This window comes from Artibeus jamaicensis, unplaced genomic scaffold, assembly GCF_021234435.1.
Source record: "Artibeus jamaicensis isolate MK-2021 breed Jamaican fruit bat unplaced genomic scaffold, CSHL_Jam_final contig_1132, whole genome shotgun sequence".
Lineage (NCBI taxonomy): Eukaryota > Metazoa > Chordata > Mammalia > Chiroptera > Phyllostomidae > Artibeus > Artibeus jamaicensis.
This window is the reverse complement of record NW_026521221.1, coordinates 6,482,481-6,494,715: the sequence shown is the minus strand read 5'-3', so window position 1 is coordinate 6,494,715 and position 12,235 is coordinate 6,482,481. Positions and strand designations below refer to the sequence as shown.

The 12,235-nt window shown below is 41.4% G+C and overlaps 1 protein-coding gene across 1 annotated transcript in view; it reads right to left on the bottom strand.

Annotated features, from left to right (window-relative positions):
- The window catches only part of EIF2AK4 (eukaryotic translation initiation factor 2 alpha kinase 4), a 106,405-nt gene that overhangs the window by 74,958 nt on the left and 19,212 nt on the right, over window positions 1-12,235 (bottom strand). The window contains exons 4-7 of the mRNA XM_037161686.2: window positions 10,204-10,356; window positions 8,153-8,233; window positions 6,805-6,953; window positions 2,982-3,097 (exon numbers count right to left, since the gene is read on the bottom strand). Coding sequence (XP_037017581.2) covers window positions 2,982-3,097; window positions 6,805-6,953; window positions 8,153-8,233; window positions 10,204-10,356 — 499 coding nt within the window. The remainder of the gene's footprint in view (window positions 1-2,981; window positions 3,098-6,804; window positions 6,954-8,152; window positions 8,234-10,203; window positions 10,357-12,235) is intronic.

Sequence of the window (12,235 nt, the reverse complement as noted above, 5' to 3'; positions counted from 1 at the left end):
TAGTCTTAACCATCAAAAATGTCTTCAGACATCACCCAACGTCCCCCAGAGGACAAGGTCAATCCCAGCGGAGAACCACTGATACAGTGTTCTGTCTTTTTCTCTTATTATATAAATAATAGTTTCCCATGATGCCGCGTGGTCTTCATAATGAAAAGATTATTTAAAGAAACAGTAACAGTTCTTTTCCACCAAAAAAATGAAAAGTAAAGTAACCTGTATGTGTAGGACATACTGGCCTCAGCAAAAATACTTTGGAGAAATGTGGCTGAACTAGCTCGCCTAGACTTTTTATCTGAGAAGCAGCTTTTACTTCATAGAAATGCTGACATTTTAATAAAATTTAATTGAAATGATCTGTTATGCTAGTCATAAACACTCTGATGTTCTTAGGCTAAGGGGAAAAAACCCTGATGTCTGAAAATTTGTCAACGAAAGGAGGCAACCTGAGCAATGCGGAATGTAAGCAGCACACACTGGAGACACAGATATCAAATGTTCGAGATGAAGTGTGATGTTACTTACGTAAAGCCTAACTACGTATGTGCATTATGCAGTACAATGTCTTGCAATATTTCTCTCCCCAACTGGGGCTAGGTGAGTGTTTCATTATTGCTGGGGTTTTTTTTCTATTATAATTTTATGATTGCCATCCTCTTCCTGTTGCTTTTGCATGATGGGGAGAATAAAAGAAACAAAAGAACACACTGCAATGAGGCCGAAGGAAAATATGTTACCGGAAGAACTCCGATTTGATGATATGCTAACAATGATCACCATTTACAGTCTCCATTGTTCTTTATTCTTAAGAAAGTTCTAACTGCTTTAAACTGAAAAACACATGTTAATTAGTTGATCTTTCATAAAGACATTTCACAGAAAATTAGGACATATTTTAAAATCTAGACCTGTTGTGAAAAAACAAAATAAATACAAGGGGGACCCCAAAAACCTCGGAATTTATTTATGGAATATTTTCATGTTTAAACTTCAGTTACCTTCAGAGTACTCTCCATGTGGTGCAATACACCTATTGAAACGTTTCTTCCACTGCTCAAAACAGATTTTGAACACATAGATTTTGATGCCTTTTAGTGCTTCCGCTGGTTTTTGTTTCACTTCTTCTACATAGGCAAAACATTTCCCTTTGACGGCTTTTTTTATCCACGGAAACAAAAGTAAGTCACTCGGGGCAAGATCAGGTGAATGGTGAAAAGGAAGGGTGGAGTGGGGGGGGTCATGCCGGTTTTTTTTTGGTCAAAAACTGCTGAACACTCAGCACAGTGTGGGCAGGTGCGCTCATAAATCCCCCATCAAGAAATGGGCAAAGGTGTTGAAAGAATCTTCAAAAAAAAAAAATTCACTGAAGTCAAATGTAGCCTCTTACAACAACACCAGCTGGTACACTGACAGATGGGTTCCTAGAACACTCACCTAGCGGCAGAAGCCTGTACTATAATGGGACTGCCCTCCAGAAGATAATTCCGGGTTTTTTTGTGCCCCCCTCCCCCCAGTAATTTATGTAGTTGTTTTATAAAAAATTTTCAGATTGCAAATGTGTCTCCTGATGAGGGTATTAACTAAGGTGGATCTGTCTAATGAGAATAGGAAACCAAGTTAAGGTAGTAGTGATCACCTTCCTGATGGCCCCAAATTATTAAAAGTAGTGAGTTTTATGTTGCCCCAAGTCAAGGACAGTCTCAAGACCAAAGCTAATCATCTCTACCAAGGTCTTGAACCTGCCCCAATGGCTGCTTTGTCTGAACAGAGCAGGCTCTGTGTATGTGCAGAATCCTGTACAGTCAGGCTGCATCCAGGCAGCCAAGGTTAAGTGTCTAGTTCATAGACTATTCAGATATTTGATTTCTTCTCCCTCTACCTGCTGCCCGCTTCCTGGCAGCTCCTCTGCTTATTTGTCTCTCCTTAAAGAGGAAGGGAAAAAGACAATGAAAAACAGCAAACTTGATTTAGATAATTTGGTTATCTGTTGGCTGTGATAAGAATATTCATGGAATTAAAAATTAAAGTTAGACGGCTCTCTCTCTGGGGAAGAACACCCAGGCCTTGCCCATCTCCGTCTTCTTCCCCCAGGCCCGTTATCTCTGCCTTTCTCTCTCCTAAGTTCCAAGGGCCCCTGGAGCTGTAACTTGATTACTGAGCCTATGCAGCCCAGCTAGCTCACTTCTGCTACCTTTGTAACTTTCTAAATAAACTTTTTCTTATAATTAAAAAAATACATAAATATTAAAATTATTTGTCAAATTAATTATGTATATGTATGTAATCCTTACACCACACCACTTAGTCGATATATCTGTATGGCTCATAAAGATGACGTATGTTTAGGGCAAAGGAGCAGACACTGAAAACATGATTTTATTAGAAACAATTTGAATCCCAAATTGCTGCTTCACTCCAAACAGTCATCAGTAGACCAAATTGCTGAGTAAGACGCTAGGAAATAAAGTGGTTTTCCTCGTCAGGTACAACACGCCTAGTGGGAAAATGCTAAGCAGATGGATATCAACTTAACATAGGACTTGGTCATTAAAGATCACAGGCATCAGTGAAACTAATATAATATTGTATGTCAAATCTAATTAAAAATAACTTTTTAAAAAGATCACAGGCATTAGAACTCGTTTTGTTACATGTGTTTCATCAGGAAAAACGCACATGATGCAAAAATTGTACTCATTCATAATATTTTAATCATTTTTAGTTTCAAAAAGCTGGACTAATTACAATGATGACAACCTTTAAGTTCATCTTTCTGCTAACAACATTTCCAAGCGCCTAGATTTTAATTCCCATCTTAGAGAAAGGGGAAGCCAGAGTAACTCCTCGCCCTGGAGGGAGCCAGAATGACCGACTACTGGCTTACAGGTCTCCTTGGAATGCACGGCCTAGATGCCGTGTTCCTTCATGATCAACTTAAGTCATTGGAAAACTGAAACGAATTTAGCCCATTTACTACTCACCAATACATTTTCCTTTGTGCACCATTAGCTGGTCAGGACTGCCCACAGAGAAATAGAGGACTTCACAAGAGCCAGGAGAATCTTCGCTACTACATACCGAATACTGACGCTCTCGCCTGAAAAGTCAATTTGAACAATGATTAGTTTTTCAACTTCTTGCCACCCTTTTCTTCTGTTTACTAGCCCTTTCACAGCTTAACATATGTCTCTATTTGGAATTGAGCTTAAGGTTCTAATGGGTAAGTTGTTCAACTGCCCCACTCTCCACTGAGGTTTTCTCCATGGTTAACTCTACAAACTCCAGAGTCCAGATCTGTGCTGTCTGATGTGGTAGCCATTAGTCACATGTGGCCACCTAAATTTAAATTAAAGTAAACAATTCAGTTCTTCAACCACAGCAGTCACATTTAGGTACTCAAGAGCCACAAGAGGCTAGCGGCTACCGTATTGGAGAGCATCAATATAGAACATTTCCATCATCACAGCAGGTCTGCAGTGATTCCGCTCAACCCACACTGACCCCACAATCTCTTCACTCCAGATGCACATGCACCTCTGGAGAAAGCTGGGAAACGGCGGTTTGGAGCACTGCAAGTTCCTGGTCTCCAACTGGGCTCCCAATCACTGAATGCTCATTCTTTCCCTTTGACAGATACTCTGCTGCTCCCTCCATTACTTCCCTAAAACACTCAAAGTCCAACTCCTCCTCCTCTCTTTCTCTTTTCTACTTTTCTTTTCCCTCTGAGTGGGAAGCAACAGCTGGGAAGCTAGATTATAAAGCAAAAGTAATGAATAAACTAGGGAAAAGGGTTGCAGAAAGAGGCCAGGGAGAGTGCCCTTGATGGTCAGAGCTGGACACCTGTAAGCAATGGTCTGATGAGGCAGATGGACAAATCTCCACAAAGCAGCCCTCTCATTCTAAGCACGATCTTGACTTCTACCCTCACAGACAACATGAGGCAATGAGAAATGAAGCCCATTCTTTCTCTTGTCCCACTTACAAGGTTACTTGGAATCTGTACCATTGTTGCTTTTTCCCAGACTCCAAGCAGGTCAGCTATGCTTGTCTCAGTTCCATTTCCTACAGTCTCCTCTGGGATCTCGGTCTACTGGCTGTCCCCCTCTCCTGTATGTCCAATCCGCCCTCCAGATTAGCTTCTTTCCCTCCCTCATCCATCCATCCACCTCTCTCATCTCTACACTCTCCTCCCTCAGTCCTGCACCTTACCCCTCTTGTTCTGTTTTCATACTTTCACACTTGCTGTCTCCACTTCTGCCCCTTCTATTTACTCCTCACTCTACTGAAATGTCAATAAAACTGTCACCTCCCTCCCAACCACTCTCAAGCTGACTTTTCCCCTTGGTTATTTTGGCTCATGGCATAGTCATCCATTCTGTCTCGAGTCAAAAATGTGAGTCTCCCTGGGCTCCTAGACCTCTTGCATCTAACTGATCCCCACACACCATCCTCTCCATTTCCCTACCCTATTCAGGTCATCTCCGGCTTCTTCCGGGGCACATGCAATACTCCATTACTAACTGGTCTCTCCACCCCCAACCCTACCCATCTTCCCTTTCGCCCCCTACTGCTGACAAGACCTACTTTGACATGAGTCTCACGTGTCCACATATTCTAAACACCAGAGAATGACTAAAACATTGTACTTCTAAAGTTAGTTGTGCTACTAGGGGTACAATGAAATTTATGGAGAAAAAATAAAAGCAAAGATTTAAATTAGACTTATAAACATAAATTATCCAGAAGTGCCTCTACCCTCTTCAATGAACAGTCATTTTAGTCTAGGGCATCTTTATGTTCTTTTGTTTACAGTGTATAAATGCCTGCTTTTAAGGTGTTTTAGAATACTAATCACCCCATCTGACTGTTAAGTGCAAACATAATGAGACTGTTGAGAGCACTAATAAGAAAAAATGCATTATTAGGATTAAAATAAAAGTAAAAGTGCCAAGAAAACAGCAAATGGTGTACATGCCACCTAGGACAGACTGGCAGCAGGAATAATCCTGAAGGATCAAAAGTAAATCACACTGAGTTCGAAAGGAGGAATAAAGAAATAAAACCCTACGTTCCTGATATCTCCTGTTTTCACCTGTAAAATGTGCACCTATTTGCTTTTTAGGAGAAGAAAAATAAAAGACACAAAATCAAGAGTATATCAGTAGGTACTGTGGTGTATTAAGGACATTTTATTCCTAACCAACAGAGCACATGAATTACACTTTAAGAAAGATTCATTCTTCACTAGGCCAATAGTCAACATAGTGGCAGAGACCCATGTAGGTACGTGCAATACTCTGGCAAACAACAGATGGAAACTACTTCACGTTCCTCCATGTTCGCTCATGGAGTGTTTTCCTATCTGAGACGTACAAGTATCACTCTGCAAGGTAACGTTACAAGTTGTTCTGCCTATGACAAGGGGAGAGGGAACTTCCCATTCCCCCTGAGTAAACCTAAAAATGATCTTTGATCTTAAAAGCAAGTCTAATCTTAGATGCATTATTTATAGTTAGCCACAAAAATGGAAATGTTTAAAGTTATAAAACTGTTTTTATTATCCAAAAAACCTTTTTCATAGCATTGATTTATTTCACCGATTTTAACAATGGAAAGTTGTTCAGCATTTCTTAGCAAAAGGCTCTGACAATATCAAATTATGTTGTGTACTGGAAGCCAAGTAGAAAAATTAATCTAAATAGGTGTAAGGAGTTATAATTTTAGAATTGTTACCAGAAACAGTATTCAAGAGAAAATCTGGTACACCTTAATAGTGGGTGGTTAAACATTAATGTCCAAATGATTTCTAGGCTCATTTTTTTCTTAAAGTTGGTAATTTGGGAAAGAACCCAAATGGTTCATTCTTATAAACAAACTAAAACCTGAAAGTTTATATAAGTCTTTAGTTTGGTACCTAAGATGTTTCTTTCAACAGAAGAAGTGTTGGTTTTAAAAGTGCTGATTAGATTCTCAAAAGTTCAAACACATAAGTGAATTGTAATACCTACACTACTTAATCACCCACCTACTCATAAATGGATTCTGTAGTAAAATTTCTTTCTGATGCACAGGGTGTCACAGGAGATACTTAGGGAAGTCTCAACTTTTTAGTGGAAAAGGATGTGGAGGAAGAAGTACACAGCATCTCTCATGGGACCTCTCTCGACAGGGAACAAACCAGGAGCCCATGGGCAAGGACAAGGAAGCCCGGGACCCCTGGTAACAAACCGGGCCGACCTTCTCGGGTCAGGAACCTTCTACACCACGCCCACTCTGGAGCATTCCCCACGTCTGTGGTGGGGCCCACGGATTTATGCACCGAAGACAGATATAGTGTGAAATCTGACTGGATGATGACTGATGGAAGAAACAATTTTAAATGACTTATTGAATAGTGAGATCATTAAAAGCCAGATCAAACTGTACTGGAGGCGAGACTGTGAAATGTGAGAGACTGTCATAAAAAGTGAATAAGCAATAAAACTGGTTTAATCTAAGATGCTTAGAAAATGTTAAAACCCATGAAAATTTTGTTTCATACTGCTAACAAATACAGCATGGGTCAAAAGTAGGTTTACAGTTGTGAGTATGTGAAACATAGCTTATTCTTATATTATTTATTAATTACTGTATTATTTTCCATATGAACAACTATATACACCTACTTTTGCCCCACCTTGTGTATTCAGATAGGCTTTGAAAAGGTGTTGAAACAGCTATCTAAAAATCCAAAAATTTCACTACAAGTTGTTTTATTCCTTCTACACCTTTCATCCCTCCAGGTCAGAAATCGCAAGCACTCACTTAGACCTCCCAGCGGAGCTGGTCCGGCGTTTGCCGTTTCCGACAAAGTCGGGAGAGCCCCCGCGGGGATGGGCGGCTGTTCTGGGTCCTCCTGGCTCCTTCCTGGGGGCGTGGTTTTGGTTTGAAAAACTAGCAATTTCCAAACGTTCCTAGAAGAAAGAAAAGTAAAACCTACTTTAGATGTATATCATAAATGGAAGACTGTTAAGGTACATAACTATGAGTTCAGCAGAGTGCACATTTTATTTAACTGAATGCTTTCGAGTGTTATAAAGTTGAAGCCAGCTTTTACAAATTTAATGTCTGAAAATGCACTGGGTCAGGAACTAGAGGTCAGATTAAGTTTCAACAGAATATGAACTAAAAATGGAAATGCTAGAGTCTTAGAATATGCATTAAAAAGTTAGAAAGAAGAGCAAGAGGAAATGAACAGAAGGCAGCTTTCAAAGAGCAGAGTGGCAGATGGGGAAGTAGATCAGACATAACACAGGAGAGCTAGCAGACACAGTAATATTGTCTTACACTTGGACATGGCTTTGTACTTTTAGAGGGTAGTATATTCATCTGTGGGAACAATTACATGAGACAGAAAGGGAGGCACTGTAAGTCCCATTTTAAGGGATGAGGAGACTAAGCCACAGAGACTGTCATCTAAAGGTCACAGAACTTGGCAGTAAACAAGCCGAAGCTTTAAGTCAGGTGCTGCTTACTCTACACCAGTGTGTCCTGCCCTACACCTCAGGTTCCTTTAAGTTAACTGCCATAATCCCAGAAAATAGAATGTGTCCTCCCTTACAGCTCACAGTTTCCTTTAAGTTAACTGCCATAATCCCAGAAAATAGAATGAGTACGGTTTCCTCTCGATTTCTCCAAACACGTATGACTGGCTTTTTGATGGAGCCGGACACAGGAAAAATATAGAAAAAAAGAACATTACCCCCTTTCCTATATTTTTCCACCTGCTTTTTAAACCTGCTCCGTTAAATCCTTCTTTTCCATCACTGAATGAAATCTCAAGCAGAGCCTTATGGTTTCCATTCACTCTTCAGTATGAACAAATTGCTTTATCTTCAAAATGTTAAGAATTCCATCTGGGTTAATTATCAAAGTTTCAATTTCTTCTGTCCCTTAACTCATTGGATAAAGTACTATAGTTACAGAAGCCTAAATCATCTACAAATAATATACAATTCTAAATTTTGCTTTCTGTTTGGGGATTCTTTTAGTGTTTCATTTTAAGCTTCATACTGATAGACCACGAAGGGAAAATATCATCAATGGCAATAAAAAGGATTTTATGTTTAGCAAAATGTCAGCGATTTTAGTATAGCAGACTTGATGAGAATACCTGCTTGGCCATTTCTTTCCTTTTTTTCTCTTCTTTGATCTCTTCTTTCCTTCTCTGAATCTCATGAAGGATTTCACGTTGCTGAAAGAAATCATACTGGTATCAAATGCCAGTCTTTGAAACCTTTACAACATATAAATTCTGAAATTATAAAAATTCTTGTGAATTTCAAACCAACCAACCAACCAACCAACCAACCAACCAACCAACCAATCAAGCTGTCCTTTCCTGAGAGACCCGAATACGAATCTATGGAAACTCAGGACAAACTGTAGCTCCATCAGTGTTCTCACAACTCTTATGCAGCAGGCATTCCTGTTTAAACAGGTGTGAAAAAGGGGGCCCTGTGGCTTCGCTGGTCCAAGCACCTGTCTAGTAAACAGGAGTGCAGACTGTGTGGGGTGGGACATTTGCCCCTCACTTCTCGTGTTTCCGCGTGGAGGGACTTTCACTACAGCAACACTGTGGGCCTCTCGCGTCCCCCACACTTGACTCGGCCCCTCCTGTTTGATGTCCGCCTGTCTCCGGAGAACATGCACTTGTGCCTGCTCTGTGCCCTGGGGTCCGGGGTCAACTTGGTGGAGCTGGGCCGAGCTGTCCTCCCTGCCTGGACCCAGGGTGGCACAGGTGCCACCACCACAGCCACAGATTATCAGGCTGAATTCTCTAACCAGCGCCCTCAGTATTAAAGTGATACTTTGGTCCCCATCCCATTGACTCGTGCATCTATTGCTCAGCTGGGTCTGTAATGTGTTTTTATGAGTCCCCTAAAATTCAAGGTTGTAATATTAAAACCATCAAAACACTCACAAAAACTGTAATGGCAATAATACAAAGTGCAAAAAAAACACCCCAAAACTGCTATAGGTAGCTATAGCAGTACACTAAAACAAGACTGTTAGCTAAATATTCACTATCTTCTAACAAAAATGTACCTTCCTAAAAAACTATAATGACAAGGAGCTTTAAATTCTAAATGGTAACAAGGCTATACAATGAAATAGGAGATAAGCAGTAACAAAATTAATGGGGTTCACCAAGAGAGTGTTTAAATATAAACACAGGCTAAACAAAATGAAGAAAAAAAAAAAAGAACCAGAAGGAAGACCAAAGACCTAAGAAAAGCAGGGAAAACAAAATCCTAGCAGTAACTGTAAGATGTATGGGAAGAAAACTGGAAAGCTTCACCAAGTTAAAAACTGAGAAGGAAATGTAGTTGTATATATTGACTCTGATCAAATTATTTTTTCAAAAGGATTTTATTTATTTTATTTTTAGAGAGAGGGGAAGGGACGAAGAAGGAGAAGGCGAGAAACATCAACCTGTGTTTGCCTCTCATGCACCCACTACTGGAGACCTGGCCCACAACCCAGGCATGTGCCCGGACTGGGAATAGAACCTGCGACCCTGTGGTTCACAGGCTGGCACTCAATCCACTGAGCCACAGCAGCCAGGGCTGACTAAAGGATTCTTAAGATAACAGAGGAGTGGCACTGGCCAGGTGGTTCAGTTGGTTGGAGCATCGTCCCATACACCAAAAGGCTGCGGGATTTATCCCTAATCAGGGCATGTAAGGCAGGTAACAGGTTGATGTTTCTCTTATGTTGATATTTCTCTCTCTCTCAAATCGATAAACATATCCTTGGGTAAGAATTTAAAAAATAAATAAATACATAAAATAAATAATAACACAGGTGTGTGTATCCTTATGCAAATATAAATTATAAATGGTTAGTGAACATAAAAAAGTGCTATATCTGCCTTTTACTACTCATTTGGGTATGAGATTCTTGTTTCACAGAAGAGAGAAGAAATAGCCTCTAAAACTTGGTGGACTAAGGGCTCTCTAGGGGCAACACTGATGTTTGTTGAGAGGGAACCGCTCACGGAATTTCTCAGTTACTCTTAGGACCAGTCCTTTTACACAAATCCATAGTTCTTCAGTCAAACATGAGCAAAACTGAAACAGAGAGAGATGTGTAGGTGCAGAGTCACCACCTACAGAAGCTGACAGTTTCTGGGCTGGCCGCCCGTGGTGACAAGGGTCTCACCTCCTGCTCTTCTTTCCGCCTGGCCTCTAACAGCCTCTGCTGCTCCTCCTGAGCCTGCCTTTCCAGCATTTCTTCATGGAACGACTTGGGAGGGGGCTTGTTATGCTCGCTGAGAAATGACTGCACGTGGTAAGCCAGTTCGAATATCATCACCTAAACAAGTAGACGAAAATAACCACAAATGGTAAAACAATGGGAAGACAGGGCACAAAGCAGAGACCACGGAAAAGCGAGCAGGCACCCAGCCACTCCAACGGTGAGGTTTGTTTTGGTGACACTCCTGAGTGAAGCGTGCGCTGCGGTCGCAGCAGGGAAAGGCGCTCACAGCCTCACAGCGTTGTGTTGCCACCAAGACAAATCACTAAAAGAAAAAGCTTCGCTTGTCTTTTGTAGTCCTATTCCACTGATTGGCATTTTCGGTACAATAACTCTGGTAAAGTATTTTTCTGTGCAATAATTTGATAAAATGTTTAAGACTGTATCAAAGTAAAAAGCTACCTTCCTAATGAGAAAACCTGTCTACCCAATGACAGCTGAGCAGAGAACAATCACTGCTAACATCAGGGCTTCCATCTGTCCGCACCGCATACCAAAAATAATTCTATTGGGGGTTTGGAAGCAGGTATTTAAAGCCCTTGTTATCTCCCTGCTAGTAACAGGCCAGGAGGAGGCTGATCAATACCTGGAAAGCACTTTATTTCCACTTAGGGAGGCATTCAGACAGTACCTGAGGGAACGAGACCCCCCTCTCAGTCGGTCTTTCTGTGGCCACGGGAAGCCACTTCCCCTGGTCCTGGGCGTCCTGAGTCATGCCAGGGCTGGGAAACCAGTGGAACGGGGTCTCTGGGACCCCCCAGTGACAACTGCCCCACCCCCGAAGAGGTTGGGAGAACCAAGCTCCTTCTGCACATGAGGAGCACCACACTGAGATTCCCTTTTTCTCAGTTATACAATAAAGCAACTTAAAAATTCTTACTTCCATTATGTGTTTAAAGCATTTTCTAAAGGGACATAACACAGTGGCGAATAGTAATAGAAGTCATGGTACACAGAATATAAAGTTAACGGACTTAGTATTTACCTTTTTCTCAGGGACCAAATGCAAAGAAACCACAGTTACTGTTGAGAGAAACGAATATGCTTTTTCGTATACCAGAAGCTGTGGCATTTGCTGGATATACGTCAATTTACAGTTGAGAAACACTAGTCTAGAATCTCGGAGGCGAGTCGTTTTAAGAAAAGCTCTTTTAAGAAAAGCTAGGAAAGTAGGTTGCTTCTATTATGTCAAAGAGAAACCACTTCAGTACCAGAAAGGAGCCAGGAGACAAGCAGTGGAGGGTCTTTCTTTTGCCAATCTGTTTAATTTACTAGCACTTTCTACATTAACAAATCTGATAAAATATGTAATACCAGGTAAAAGTAAGAACCACTTTCAAAACCGGCAATCGTCCCCCTCTCCCCCGCCATGTCTACTTGGTTCATTGCCTCACTTCCCTCCAGCTTCTGCTCAAATGTCACCTTATCAGAGGCTTCTCCTGACCTTAGTTACAGCGGCCGCTCTCGCTCTCGCAATACACACCGTACTGGTCAGAGCTCTCCAGAGGAACTCTCTGTGTGTGCTCGTGCCCACAGGGTGGGGTAGGGGGGTATTTGTGTACAGGGAGCGGGGAGGAGGGGACAGATTTTTAAAGATTTTATTCATTCATTTTTTAAAAACTTTTTTATTGATTATGCCATTACATTTGTTCTATTCCCCCCCTCCATTCCCCTCCACCCTGCATACCCCTCCCCCACCATTTCCCCCTTTAGTTCATATTCATTTATTTTTAGACAGAGGGGAAGGGAGGGAGAAAGAGAAGGAGAGAAACATTAATGTGTGGTTGCCTCTCACGTGCTCCATAGTGAGGACCTGGCCCTCCAATGCAGGCATGTGCCCTGACTGGGAATCAAACTGGTGACCCTTTGGTTTGCAGGCCTGTGCTCAATCCACTGAGCTACAGCAGCCAGGGTGAGAGAGAGATTTTTTAAGAAA